The sequence below is a fragment of the Pelobates fuscus genome, chromosome 11 (assembly GCF_036172605.1).
Source record: "Pelobates fuscus isolate aPelFus1 chromosome 11, aPelFus1.pri, whole genome shotgun sequence".
NCBI classification, from domain to species: domain Eukaryota; kingdom Metazoa; phylum Chordata; class Amphibia; order Anura; family Pelobatidae; genus Pelobates; species Pelobates fuscus.
In genome coordinates, this window is record NC_086327.1 from 122,872,730 (window position 1) to 122,887,381 (window position 14,652).

The following is a 14,652-nucleotide window of genomic DNA, read 5'->3' on the forward strand; positions in this document are numbered from 1 at the left end:
AGACATCCTCAACTGTAGTTTTCCCAGGAGGAGCTGCTGCCTTTTGGAGCTGATCAATGTGAAGCTATTAGTGAATATCCATTCGCATCACACTCTAAGCACCTTACCCACTAGAACTTATTGTAGTGATTATGATGAGTGTTTTTTGTGCTATCCTTCCATTTTTTTGTTGAGCATTTGGTCATAAAAACACATAGCATTATCAGCACCCAAAGACTAGTCCCCTCTTCTGCAGCTTACTTGTATGGTAATATGTTGCGTGCAATGGAGGCAGGTTTGCACAGTTTGTTGGGGCAATTGCGATTGATGGTTGGATGAATAATACAGCAGGCAAAGTTCCACATTATAACACAAAGTGCACTGTGTATAAAAAGGCGCTTAATAGATGATTCATGTATATGTGTATATATATATATATATATGTGTGTGTATATATATGAGCGAGCGCAAGCAGCTGAACTCTCATGTAAATTCCTTAAAATTACGTAAAAATTATAGCAAAGAAAAATGATACCCAGTGGAGCGCTAGAAAGTATTATGTTCAAATTGACACTTACCACACTGGTTCTTTCTAATTACTGCACGGTTGCTGAATCCTAACCAGGTTGAGACTATTGCTATTCAGCTGAATGCTACTTATGACCTCTGCGCAGGTCACATGTTATGCTACAATAAAAAACTCTTGGCTTCAACTTACCACAACCTACTCAACAATGAAAATTCAATTCAAACTGCTCAGAACCACCTAGCACCACCTTATCGATAAATTGCAATCTTTAAGTTTGGATTCCAATATTGTTGAATGGGTAAGGCAGTGGCTGAGTGACAGGCAACCGAGGGTTGTAGTCAATGGAGTATATTCAAAGCTTGGGCTTGTCACCAGTGGGGTACCTCAGGGATCTTTACTTGGACCCATTCTCTTTAATATTTTTATTAGTGATATTGCAGAAGGTCTTGATGTTAAGGCATGTCTTTTTGCTGATGACACTAAGATATGTAACAGGGTTGATGTTCCAGGAGGGATAAGCCAAATAACAAATGATTTAGGTAAACTAGAAAAATGGTCAGTTGTGGCAACTAACAATTAATGTGGATAAGTGCAAGATAATGCATCTTGGACGTAAAAACCCAAGGGCAAAGTACAGAATATTTGATCGTCCTAACCTCAACATCTGAGGAAAGGGATTTAGGGGTGATTATTTCTGATGACTTAAAGGTAGGCAGACAATGTAATAGAGCAGCAGGAAATGCTAGCAGAATGCTTGGTTGTATAGGGAGAGGTATTAGCAGTAGAAAGAGGGAAGTGCTCATGCCATTGTACAGAACACTGGTGAGACCTCACTTGGAGTATTGTACGCAGTACTGGAGACCGTATCTTCAGAAGGATATTGATACTTTAGTGAGAGTTCAGAGAAGGGCTACTTAACTGGTTCATGGATTGAAGGATAAAACCAGGAAAGGTTAAAAGGTTACACTATAGTCACCTGAACAACTTTAGCTTAATGAAGCAGTTTTGGTGTATAGAACATGCCCCTGCAGCCTCACTGCTCAATCCTCTGCCATTTAGGAGTTAAATCCCTTTGTTTATGAACCTTAGTCACACCTCCCTGCATGTGACTTGCACAGCCTTCCATAAACACTTCCTGTAAAGAGAACCCTATTTAGGCTTTCTTTATTGCAAGTTCTGTTTAATTAAGATTTTCTTATCCTCTGCTATGTTAATAGCTTGCTAGACCCTGCATGGGCCTCTGTATGTGTAAAGTTTAATTTAGAGATTGAGATGCAATTATTTAAGGTAAATTACATCTGTTTGAAAGTGAAACCAGTTTCACTAAACCTGCGTTATTTAGCTAACCTAATTTAGGTGACTAATAGTGTTCCTTTAAAGGATCTTAACATGTATAGCTTGGAGGAAAGACGAGACAGGGGGTATATGATAGAAACATTTAAATACATAAAGGGAATCAACACAGTAAAGGAGGAGACTATATTTAAAAAAAGAAAAACTACCACAACAAGAGGACATAGTCTTAAATTAGAGGGACAAAGGTTTAAACATAATATCAGGAAGTATTACTTTACTGAGAGGGTAGTGGATGCATGGAATAGCCTTCCAGCTGAAGTGGTAGAGGTTAAGGAGTAAAGGAGTTTAAGCATGCGTGGGATAGGCATAAGGCTATCCTAACTATAAGATAAGGCTAAGGACTATGTAGATGCAAATATCCATTTTGATATCTATCCTAGCTGTCCATATAAGAGTTAATTTGAACAAAGAATGAATTTGGCAAAAGGAAACTTTCCCTTCCTGCTCTTGTTCAGCTGTCAGATACAGACTAGATCACCAGGCTGGTAAGGATGTGTAGGTTCCTGTGAGGGTAGAGGAAACTGCACGGAACTGCTAACTGCCTTACCTTAGACTGACACGTTATACCTCTGCATAGGCAGCAGTGCATATACTTCGGTTAAGATTTAGCTCAAATACTTGCAGCATACATACGCTGACTGGATATTCAGATGTTGCGAATTGCTCACTATTACCCATGTCGGAATTGCTGTGAAATGTTATTTGCCCTACCTTTGTTTGACATACTATGCCTCTGCGTAGGCAACAGTGCATCAATTTTTTTTTTCAAACCCGTGCTGTCTGCTACTATTTTGCATACGAAATAAAGAAACTATTTAACACAAATAGACACTTACCCTTCTACGTATAAAGGAAGGTATATTGGAACCGGGATATCTAAACCAAGAAAAAATAGCAAGATATGGTGTAGTATGTCAACAATTACAAAGTGGCATATACGTTTATATGGACCAAACTCACATTGTATTTAGCCCTATAGGGATAGGCTCAAATCACATTTGCAGGGGTATATCAGGTAAAACCAGAATTCTTTAAGATTTTGACTCGGAAGTTCTCAAATAAAAGGGAAAAGGAGAGAGAAAATGCTTCCAGCTTAATATCGTCAGGTATAGTAAAGAAGGGCATGGCTTTATGTGCCCGGTGAGCCCTTGTTTTGTCGAAGTGCTCAAATGGTTTGAGAGAATATGGGAGGATGGCACCCAAAGATTCCAGGCACCATAACCACTACAATATGTAAAGGAGCACTCCAAATTCAATTGAAGTCCTTTTATTGTGTGGTGTGTGTGCCCTCTTTTTGCAAAATGGTAAAGACAAAAACTAAAGTAACAGGACCAGTTGTCTGATCGAGAGCTGGGTTCTGTATTAACTTATAAAAGTGCCAATTTCTGTTGAAAACAGCTAGGTGGAGCTAAACTCAAGAGGCCGCAATTGCCCAGAACACCTGCCTTGCAAAGACTTCTCATTGAACAGCATTGGGAAGGTTGTGATTGGACAGCCACATAATGTCTAGGTGGAGTTAGAAGGGAGGGCTTGCATGGTGGTAAACAGGAGATCTGCCAAAAAAACATAATTAAATGCATGTATGTTTTCATTAGTGGTACATCTATTAAATATGGATTTTTATTTTATTTGGATTAGGGAGGTGGAGGGTCTCCTTAAATTTTTAATTTTTTTTGCATTTGTTTGTATACACAGTTGTCTGATTTTATATCTTTTCTTCATAAAGAACCTTCCGTGAAATGCATGGACAGGGTCTCTCCAACACAAGTCATGGATGTTCCGGACCACAATGGAGTTCCCTACCCCCCCAGGGGCCCACCCAGTGAGCACTCACGTTCCAGGATGCTTCAGCGACACCACACCATTCAGACTAGCGACGATGCCTACGTATGTTTACATTAGATTAAAGACTTGGTGTGACGAGAGTAATGAATATTTGTTGGTATCATACAAGGACATTAGCAGTTACCGGATGTCTAGAGGTTAAATGCTAGTGCTTACACATAGGAGATTTACTAAACTGCCATGTTTTGAAACGTGATGAAACATTGTAAAAGGGGAGGACTTGTCAATTGGTTCCACTAGTTTCAATGGAGATTGCTTTACTTTTAGTAATTACTGCTCATTTTCCCCAATATTGTAGAAAAATCGCAGATCAGAAAAAACTTTAATGAACCCTTGCGGTTTGGAAATCATAACTTATATAAAGTAGCAATGTGTATTTTTGATTTATTTCTTTTGTATGATAGGAGATTGCAAAAGAAACATTCTACCTACATTGACTGCATACATCTTCTTCTTTCCCAGGTGCAGTTAGATAATTTAGCGGGAATGAGTTTAATGGCAGGTAAAGCTCTAAGTTCGGCTCGTATGGCGGATGCTGTTCTAAGTCAGTCTTCGCTCATGGGGAGCCAGCAGCTCCAGGATAACGAAGGCGAGGGTGAGCATTTACTTTCCCTTTAGTCTTATTGAGCTCATCAAACTTACTCTTATTTCGTATCATTTGTTTTTCTTTACTTGTCCTTTCTTTATCTCTCAATCTGTAAATAAAAAAAAATGTTTAGACTGGGGTAGCCAGCAGCTCCTGGATGGAGAAAACAAGGGTGAGCTTTAATTATTTAAGGGTTCTGTCAAATTTATTTTTTTGTGTATTTGTTTGTTGTGTTTTCTTTTGCTTCTTCATTGATTCCTTCTTTCATCTTGTCTTCTTACTCTTGCATCCTCTTCTTGGTTACCCTCTGTCTGCATGATCCCCACCTCCTCCTCTGTGGATGCATGACCCATCCCCCTTACTCCCTTTCTGGGGCGCATAGACAGTACTCCTTCCTCCCTCCCTGTGGATGCATGACCCATCCCCCTTCCTCCCTCCCTGTGGATGCATGACCCATCCCCCCTCCTCCCTCCCTGTGGATGCATGACCCATCCCCCTTCCTCCCTCCCTGTGGATGCATGACCCATCCCTCTTCCTCCCTCCCTGTGGATGCATGACCCATCCCCCTTCCTCCCTCCCTGTGGATGCATGACCCATCCCCCTTCCTCCCTCTATGTGGATGCATGACCCATCCCCCTTCCTCCCTCTATGTGGATGCATGACCCATCCCCCTTCCTCCCTCTGTGTGGATGCATGACCCATCCCCCTTCCTCCCTCTGTGTGGATGCATGACCCATCCCCCTTCCTCCCTCTGTGTGGATGCATGACCCATCCCCCTTCCTCCCTCTATGTGGATGCATGACCCATCCCCCTTCCTCCCTCTGTGTGGATGCATGACCCATCCCCCTTCCTCCCTCTATGTGGATGCATGACCCATCCCCCTTCCTCCCTCTGTGTGGATGCATGACCCATCCCCCTTCCTCCCTCTGTGTGGATGCATGACCCATCCCCCTTCCTCCCTCTGTGTGGATGCATGACCCATCCCCCTTCCTCCCTCTATGTGGATGCATGACCCATCCCCCTTCCTCCCTCTATGTGGATGCATGACCCATCCCCCTTCCTCCCTCTATGTGGATGCATGACCCATCCCCCTTCCTCCCTCTGTGTGGATGCATGACCCATCCCCCTTCCTCCCTCTGTGTGGATGCATGACCCATCCCCCTTCCTCCCTCTGTGTGGATGCATGACCCATCCCCCTTCCTCCCTCCCTGTGGATGCATGACCCATCCCCCCTCCTCCCTCCCTGTGGATGCATGACCCATCCCCCTTCCTCCCTCCCTGTGGATGCATGACCCATCCCCCCTCCTCCTTCCCTGTGGATGCATGACCCATCCCCCTTCCTCCCTCTATGTGGATGCATGACCCATCCCCCTTCCTCCCTCTATGTGGATGCATGACCCATCCCCCTTCCTCCCTCTATGTGGATGCATGACCCATCCCCCTTCCTCCCTCTATGTGGATGCATGACCCATCCCCCTTCCTCCCTCTGTGTGGATGCATGACCCATCCCCCTTCCTCCCTCTGTGTGGATGCATGACCCATCCCCCTTCCTCCCTCTATGTGGATGCATGACCCATCCCCCTTCCTCCCTCTGTGTGGATGCATGACCCATCCCCCTTCCTCCCTCTATGTGGATGCATGACCCATCCCCCTTCCTCCCTCTGTGTGGATGCATGACCCATCCCCCTTCCTCCCTCTGTGTGGATGCATGACCCATCCCCCTTCCTCCCTCTGTGTGGATGCATGACCCATCCCCCTTCCTCCCTCTGTGTGGATGCATGACCCATCCCCCTTCCTCCCTCTGTGTGGATGCATGACCCATCCCCCTTCCTCCCTCTATGTGGATGCATGACCCATCCCCCTTCCTCCCTCCCTGTGGATGCATGACCCATCCCCCTTCCTCCCTCCCTCCCTGTGGATGCATGACCCATCCCCCTTCCTCCCTCTGTGTGGATGCATGACCCATCCCCCTTCCTCCCTCTGTGTGGATGCATGACCCATTCCTCCCTCTGTGTGGATGCATGACCCATTCCTCCCTCTGTGTGGATGCATGACCCATTCCTCCCTCTGTGTGGATGCATGACCCACCCTCATTCCTCCCTCTTGCATGACCCATTCCTCCCTCTATGTGGCGAATGTCCCCACCCCTTTGCTTCCTCCTTCGTGGTGTATGTCCCCACCCACTGCCTCCCTATATGTGGCTCACGTTCCAAACCTTTACTTTCTTTGTGGCAAATGCCGTTTATCTCTGATGTAGGTGCCCACTGCTTCCCTCTTTGTGGTGCATGACTACCCCCCAGGCCTTTCTTTCTGTGGCACATGTTCCCATAGGCCTCCAATTCTGTAGTGCTTGAGCCTTGTACTGTGTCTTCCTTTCTGTAGAACTTGCCACCCTTCTCCCAGTAGTGCATGGGCTCCCCCTGGGCATGGGTTTGGTTTCTATAGTGCGTTGAATCCCCATGCGGCTCTCCATAATATCCTTGAATATCTCTTGTGCAGCCATTCTTATGGTTCATTTGTTACACTGTTTTGTTCATCACTGCCATTTACCATGTTGCCTTTCTCCACTTATTTCTTCCAGCATGAGAATTTCTATTTTTCTTTTTACAGATTGTGAGAGAAATCCTGAAGCAACAGACCTGTCTGTGATGGGTGACAATGGACAGCATATCCCCAATTCCTGCTACCCCAGCACCCTGCTGTTGGGATATAAGCACACAGATATGAACTTCAGCATGGAGCAAGCGGGAGTGTGAGGAGAGGTAAAATGCCACATCCATTTCACTTTAAGACAGATCAGCCGACACATTGATGGCCATGTCAATACTACAAAATTCCTTTATGTACATGTGAATTTTGAATAGTGTGCAAACTTCTTGTTTTGAGTTCAGATCGGGACTAAATGATTATCTATTGCTGTGTTTGAGTGCAGTGTTTACTTTATATATTTTTATATCCTGTCTGTCATAATGTTTGATTAGAGGACAGCTTGTTGCACCAGACATGTCTTTTCCAGTAACTTTGCTTGTGAATTAGTGTATACTTCCTAATCTTTGCTTGTTGATCAATAACCTCATTAGATATTCTAATTTGTCATAATTGAGTGATTCGGCAAGACCTGACGTTGGAGCACACACATCTCAAGAGGTTTAACTAATCCATTATTGGCCTTTTGCAGGTTATCTGTCAAGACATAGAGGGTCCCATCTTCTGAACACCAACAGTATCTGCAGCTTTGGAGCCAAACTTCAACCGTATTCCTTCCAACTGACCCCGGTGCCGCTCCATTCCCCACAGACTTATTCTGGAAGTCGTCATGCCCTTTCCCCCCATTATGGTTCTTATTTTGTTACTCTGTAAACCCACACCTTCTAAACAAGAATCGGGGCTGCCACAAAAAGGGGAAGAGTGAATGGTGGGGAGATGTTGTTTTATTTTGTAAACATGAATCAGACTATGAGGTTCTGCCCATGTAGACAGAGGAGGGAAGGAGAATGTGAGTTTTCTTTGCAGGAAAGCAACAGGGAAAGTTAGGGTAATGGAGTATTTGGTTATTTTCAAATATTGAAATACCAGCAAAAGAATCCCATTCAGAAATATGGCAGAAGAACTGGCAAGAGGCTTTTGCCCCATCCGTTAGTGTATCTGCTGACATAGCTGGTACTTGCGCTGGTTCTGATGGGAGAATCTGGCGTCTGCGGAAGGCTACTTGACAGGAAATGTGGTTGTCTGAAGATGGGCTGGCAGGAGAAGTTGGCTGTTAAGGTTGAGGGTTGGTAATGAGGAGAGTGTGTGTATGCCATAGTCGATCCTTTAATGACCTGCTTTCTCTTAGTTTTTGAGACATAACAAAGACACTACACTGGCCAGTAACTTAATCTATGAACGTCACACAAACCCCTTTTTTTGTAATTTGCACTATTTTTTTATTGAGAGTCTAAATAGCTGTAGCATTAGCAGAGACTTCAATTCATTCTTGTTGAGTGAAGGGAAAGCCAAAGAATAGAAAGAATCCTCTACAAGGAGGGCACATAGATTTATCATTTATCTCTGAATTTCGCTGTACATATATTATCCAGATGTTTTCACTTTTTAGGGTAGTAATGTAAGGGTAACTCAATCTGTCAAATGTTCACTAAAGGGAGAGACTCCTTTCCTAATTTCAAGGTATATGTCCAGGTATAATTCCAGTCTTCAAATAATACTAAGGGCTTGGATTCCAGCAGTTATCCGTGGCATTTTACATAAAGTGGTGCTATTTTTTATTTTTTTTTAGGGGTGGCATGGAAGACCAAAATGGACTATAGAAAGATCAATCTATGTTCTGATGGGCTATTAAGTAAACTCCAACCATTATGGGGCTATACTCAAACCCCCTTTCTTACATACACCATCTTCTTCCACCCCTGCCCTTAGGGTTATTTACCAGAAATGTATTGCTTTGTTGTCATAACAACGTTGTTCTTAAAGACCAATGTCCTACTTGCTTGGTAACAGCAGGGCAATGTGGACATGCTAATGATGCTTTTGTAGGTTTTGCACAAGATTGTCATGGCTGCAAAGAAATGTCATTTGTCCATAAGGTTTTAATTTAAAATTTTAAGGTGGTGTCACTACTGTTTCTCTACCTATAAGGCACCGGAGTTGCAAATTGTGCACTAGTTAGACGTAGCTGTGTATGAATGACTGGTCCACTTCTAGAGATTTACTGCATTTAACCTTTAGTTCCCGTCCGAGATGATTTATATATATATATAGCGCCTGTAATACAAAGCTTTAAAACATATTTCCTTCCTTTCAGAGATCGAATTAATGTTTTATAAGTCAGCCCCACATAGTCCATTACCAATAAATATATTAATAATACTTCCTAGATTTTTAAAATTTTATTTGATATTTTTTTTTAGATTCATTCTCCTGGAATCCTTTTCCTAGATTTCAATTTGGTATTTTTATCATGTCACCTAGGCGTTGTGTTACTAGTGGGGATACAGCGAAACAAATGATGTACACACTGTGCTAAGATAATTAATGATATACATCCAAAGGAAAGGATAGCTTCATATCCTGTCTGTCAGGACCCACAGTGAATGCATACTGTTAATGTATTGTTAATGAATTATGTATTCAAAACATCTGTGGGTCTTTGTATATTTCCAGTTTTAACTAGCATGACAATCTTTCTTTTTGGGGGGGTGTAGGGGGTTATGATCTATGCCCAACCCACATGCTGCTCACAACTGTTTAGGTAACTGTGTCCACGGAAATTGGTTACCTGACTATTAAGTGCAGTCATGACTACCTTTGTAATTGGACCCTGAATCAAGCGTTAGGAATATATATATGTGTATATATATATGTGGTTCTGGGGTTTTACAAATGAACAATTCATTGGTTGCAAGCTTATTTTAAATGTAAGTTTCTAGAAAGCTTGCTGACAGATCTTGGCCTGTTATAATCCAATTTGTGATGTTGATGGTCTTCTGTTGAAGAAGCAGTTTTTAAATTAGTTTATAATTAATCAGCACAGCTTCCCAGAGTCTTTTAATAACACTTTTTTTTTTTTTTTTTTTTTTAAACCTTTTCGCTTGTTTAGTGTTCAAATGACTGATTAATTCTCGTGTAATCCCATTCCGTTAATCTGTGCTGAATTATTTTTGTCACATAGCATACAGTGTTCTTAAACATCCCATGAAAACCCTTTCACTTACAGGGTAATTTACAAACAAGAGAATTCAGTTTTTAGGTGCACCCCTCCCCCCTCTGCCTCTTTAGGGTTAAATCTTACCTTATTTCCAGCCCTTCACGGGTCTGCAGGCACTGGCCATGCCCCTAATCCGCCTCTTTGGCTGACATCAGAATTGATGATCTCAGCCAATCCAATGCTTTCCCATTGGAGGTGTCCCTAGGCTTCAATGTAAACAGTCTTTTTTTATGAAAAGACAGTGTTTACCCCAAAAAGCCTGTAGGGACTGACTATACTCACCAGAACAACTGCATTGAGCTGTATTTCTAGTGACTATAGTGTCCCTTTAAGGTCAGAATAGTGAAGCTGAAAGCATACCTTCCATTTAAGCTATTTTTACCTTAAATTTGAAATGTCCCTTTGGATTCTCACTTTAGTGATTAATTTTGTTAGTGTTTTGGCTAATGTTTGGGATTATGAGTAAAATTGTACTAGTTTTGTTAAACTTGGTTACTAGGGCTCAAGTTACAAGCCCTACTAGCTCTCTGTATTTAGCAGATTTTCTATACTTGGTTCACGGATTACTGTAGGTGCTAAAGTCTCCCCAGCCTGCACTCTGCGCTTGGTCTAATGCGGGCACTGGCAGGCTTATTCTAGGCTCAATTACCTCCATATCAGAAACAAAGCATATTACGTGCAAAACTACCTAGAGGGTAACACTGCTGCAGTGTATAGTATTTGTCCAAATCACACTTCATGCTGGTCAGCCGTTGAAAATAACTATGCCATCAACATAAGTGAAGGCAGCAATAGACGCTTGAAGGGTTTCCTTACTAAACCTAAACCAAGAATTGGCCATTTATAGAAATAAAAACGACTGAAATAGCCAAAAATAACGATTTGCCAGCTTCACAATTCAAGGTTTAGTGAATAAACCAATACTACGTTACAGTTAAGCACTATATTAGTGAAAAACACACTTCTCTTGCAAGGCTAAATTTTGTTGTTGCAATTCCAGGGCACTTTGTTGTAATTGTTTCATGTGGTCCACTGATGATTCACCGCTGAGACGTTGCCCTATAGTAACATACTCAGTATGTGCCAATGACTGATTTCACAACACCATGTGAAAAGACATACATACTATGGATGTTAATGGCATCTGTTGCCGAGTCAGTTTCTGAAACCAGACGTGCACTTTGTGAATCTCAGTCTCCGTCTGGGGGGAGAATAAATATAACCTATACAGTGCCAACTTCTCCTGTCCACCCATCCTCAGACATGTGGATCCCAGGCAGTGCCCGCAAGGTGCTTGGGAGTTTAGGCCTGGTGCAATATGCTACTTATTTTACATAGAATTATTTTTAATTTTTTTGTTTTGTGTTTTTTCCGTTTGTCATTTATCATGATCAGAGTTAACCCCTTGTGTGCCAAGGAGGCATCGTACCCAAATGGCACCAAAGGCTTACACTCTGCAAGTGTTCCATATGGAGTATATTTGGGGGACTGTGTAAATGTTGGTTATGCATGTGTTGTATACTTTAGTGACTGAGCATGTATATAAAGGCAGGGCTGCTTGCAAATCATCATATTAATGATCTGGTGATTTGTGTCCTGATTAAGCGGTCACAGTTGGTGATCTCCTAAATCTAGCTGACACATTTGCAGATCATTAAACATGGTGTCTAATACCATTGTTTACTATAATCAATACATTAACTGACCAATACTAATGTTATGCTACCTATATGATAGGTGCTGAAGATGAGACATATCCTCAACTTAAAAAAATCCCCCATAGACTTGACACATGCTCTAAATTAATTGGGAAATACAAACCATCAGCATGTTTTTTTTTTGTTTTTTTTATTAGTGGCACCTTGTATAGTACACTCCAAGTAGTATTATGCAAGTGTGTTCTCAAATATGGACTCCCCATAAAAACAGGAACATTCTCACAAAAAAACTTAAGCCCTAAAGCCATTAGGCAGTCTATACTTCACAAACACAAACAAGAATTTGTGCTGCACTTTGACCGTATAGACTTTACAATATGTATTGCCCCCGATCCCTCTCTAAACACACAAATTCCTAAGTGTCCAATAATCCTTTTGCTGCATTGCCAACCCCCAACTTTTGCACAGATCACTCACCCTTTGCTCATATCTCTTGTCTTCATCCCAATTTCACACTGCCCATCCTTTGTCACATACTGAACAATATCAGCATGAGGCATGTTATCTCTAGTCTTTCCCACTAAGCAAAATATTGAAAGGCATTTGTCAACGTGGTGAGCTGGCACAGCTGTGTTAGAAAGTTGTGTAAAGAACCACAGAGCAGCTTGCATACGTGCTAAAAAATAACAATCACCCTGTCTTTATATACATGGCGTGTATGTGCTGTCCCTGTACTCATTATTTTATTTTCGGGCAGTGAGGCCTCTTTCTCTTACAAACACAAATATCTAAGAATATGTATAAAAAAAAAATCCTTCTGCTGTTCAGCAGGCCCCCTTCCCATACTTTGTTGTAAGAAATGTTTTCTTTTTTTTGTCATTTTTTTCTTTTGTTTCCATAAATGTTGTTATAATTATTATTGTTATTATTGATAATAAAACAAAACAAAAACAAAAGACGTTTGTGTTTTAAGAGAGTAGAATAGAGGGTTACATTACTGAGCCCCAATCATCGTGTTCATTTGTTTTTCGATTCATTTTCCATATTTTTATTTTTATTTTATTTTTTTTAAATAATTTAAACTGCTCGAGTTGCACAAGGGTCTCTTGAATCTGAGTAAATTCCTAAAATGTTTGTTTGTTAAAAACTAAGCTCAAACACTATTTTTTGTGCAATTTGTAAGCTTTCATTAGGGGAATTTTATTTAAACTTTTCACGAATGCCATATCAATGGTAAACGGTCTGATTCCAAGACTGATGCGAAATATAATATTAGTGCATGGGGCTTGAAAATGTGAGATTTTTCTCCTGTTTTGTAACTAGATACACACTGGGAAGCAAACTTGCTATTTCAAAATTGCCTGCAAATATGGACATCCCTGTATGTCTGTAACATTCCATGACAGTGTCACAAACAGCGATTTTAATTCCATCTTAAAAGCATGCTATTCAGTTGTCATGAAAGGAGGTGTCATTATTGTGGGACATGGTTAATGTATTTCAAAATGTTATTACCAATATTAGGAGAGCAAATCTGCTTCCCATTTCCCTGCTACAATGTAAATGATATTGGGTGGTCCAAGTGAATTGATCACAAACGTTTACTTGTTGGCATGCATTTGAAATGCCATGTGCTGCTCAATATTGTTCCTATGATTAGCAGATAAGTCATAGCAGACACTGTTTGGGGCAATTTGGAAATATCTCTTGACCCATAAAGAATTAATGGGATCTGTCAGTCAAAACCGAGAAGGAAGGGATGTTATACAATGTTTATTTATTTCAGTGCGCTGTGGCATTCAGGAGTTTGGGCTACTTTTAGGCCGCTGCAGCCTCCTGGTTCGACACGCTGAGTGCTTCACAGCCACATTCCAACAACCTCTAAAGTAACTACTGATATTTTCTTGGAGTAATGGTGGATGTTATGTAGCTTTGATTTGCATGCTTTTTTTATATGCATCCTTTCCTTGTCTTCTATTCTTACATTTTTTGTATGCTTCCTTTTTTTATTTTATTCTTTTTTTTTTTTCTTGAAATTCCTGCCGGAACAGAAGTTGGAACTTTGCTTTTTTTTCTGCTTCTTGAAATATGCAAATTAGACTCTTACATAAACTTACATACCCAACCATTCTGAAAGATATACATATTATACAAAATATATATAATTGTATCAAGTCCACCCGCTGATCCTTCTTTATAGCATGGGTGGGCTACCAGAAGAGGACGATATATTGACCATTATCTGCTGACGGAGCTGCTAAGGGCCAGTCTATATATTTGGTCAAAATTTGGCCTTTCTTCCCATAAACGTTCACTTGATCAGACTGTACAGCTTTTTGGGGGGGAAGGGGTGCAGCTTATAAAATATAGTGCTAGAATAAAGGATTATGGATGAAATATTGCTAATATGCTACCACAATAAATCTTACTTCAAAAACATTTTCTTAATAACTCCTCCTAGAATACATGTTCTAATAATTTAAGTTAGAATCTATTTGCTCAAACAGCTAGCCTTGCTCTAGAACTCAAATAACCCTTTGACTTGCAGAGAACTATAGGAGTTTTGGCAAAGCAGCTGTGGACATACATGTCTTTAGTACAAATGTTCTCCCTATAATTAGCTTGATGGTGCACAGTTGATCAAGTGACGTTAATATACAGCAGATAAATCTTGATATCTTCAGCAGCCATTTGTGGGCTGTTACACCTGCAAAACAATGCAAAGCCAGCATTTTAAAATTTTGTGACCGGTAATGTCCCATAAATGTGTAGAAATTAGTTTTAAACAGGAGAGGATTACAAAGAATTGAGATATATATATATATATATATATATATATTCAACTTTTCATCTTGTCTGGTTGGTCACAATTCAGAACCAAAGTAAACATACGAATTTACTGCCTTGCAGTAAATTATTAATTTGGATATACCAACGAGATATAATGAATATTTGTAACCGGAAAAAAAACCTCACAAACTATATAATACAAATG

General features: G+C 41.0%; 1 protein-coding gene across 1 annotated transcript in view; it reads left to right on the forward strand.

Moving 5' to 3' along the window:
* Window positions 1–9,123, forward strand: part of SIK3 (SIK family kinase 3) — a 72,862-nt gene extending 63,739 nt beyond the window's left edge. Inside the window, exons 22-26 of the mRNA XM_063436545.1 lie at window positions 3,591–3,751; window positions 4,172–4,304; window positions 4,429–4,467; window positions 6,906–7,057; window positions 7,474–9,123. Of these exons, the coding sequence (XP_063292615.1) occupies window positions 3,591–3,751; window positions 4,172–4,304; window positions 4,429–4,467; window positions 6,906–7,051 (479 nt within the window). The 3' untranslated portion in view covers window positions 7,052–7,057; window positions 7,474–9,123. The remainder of the gene's footprint in view (window positions 1–3,590; window positions 3,752–4,171; window positions 4,305–4,428; window positions 4,468–6,905; window positions 7,058–7,473) is intronic.
* The last annotated feature ends 5,529 nt before the right edge of the window (window positions 9,124–14,652 follow it).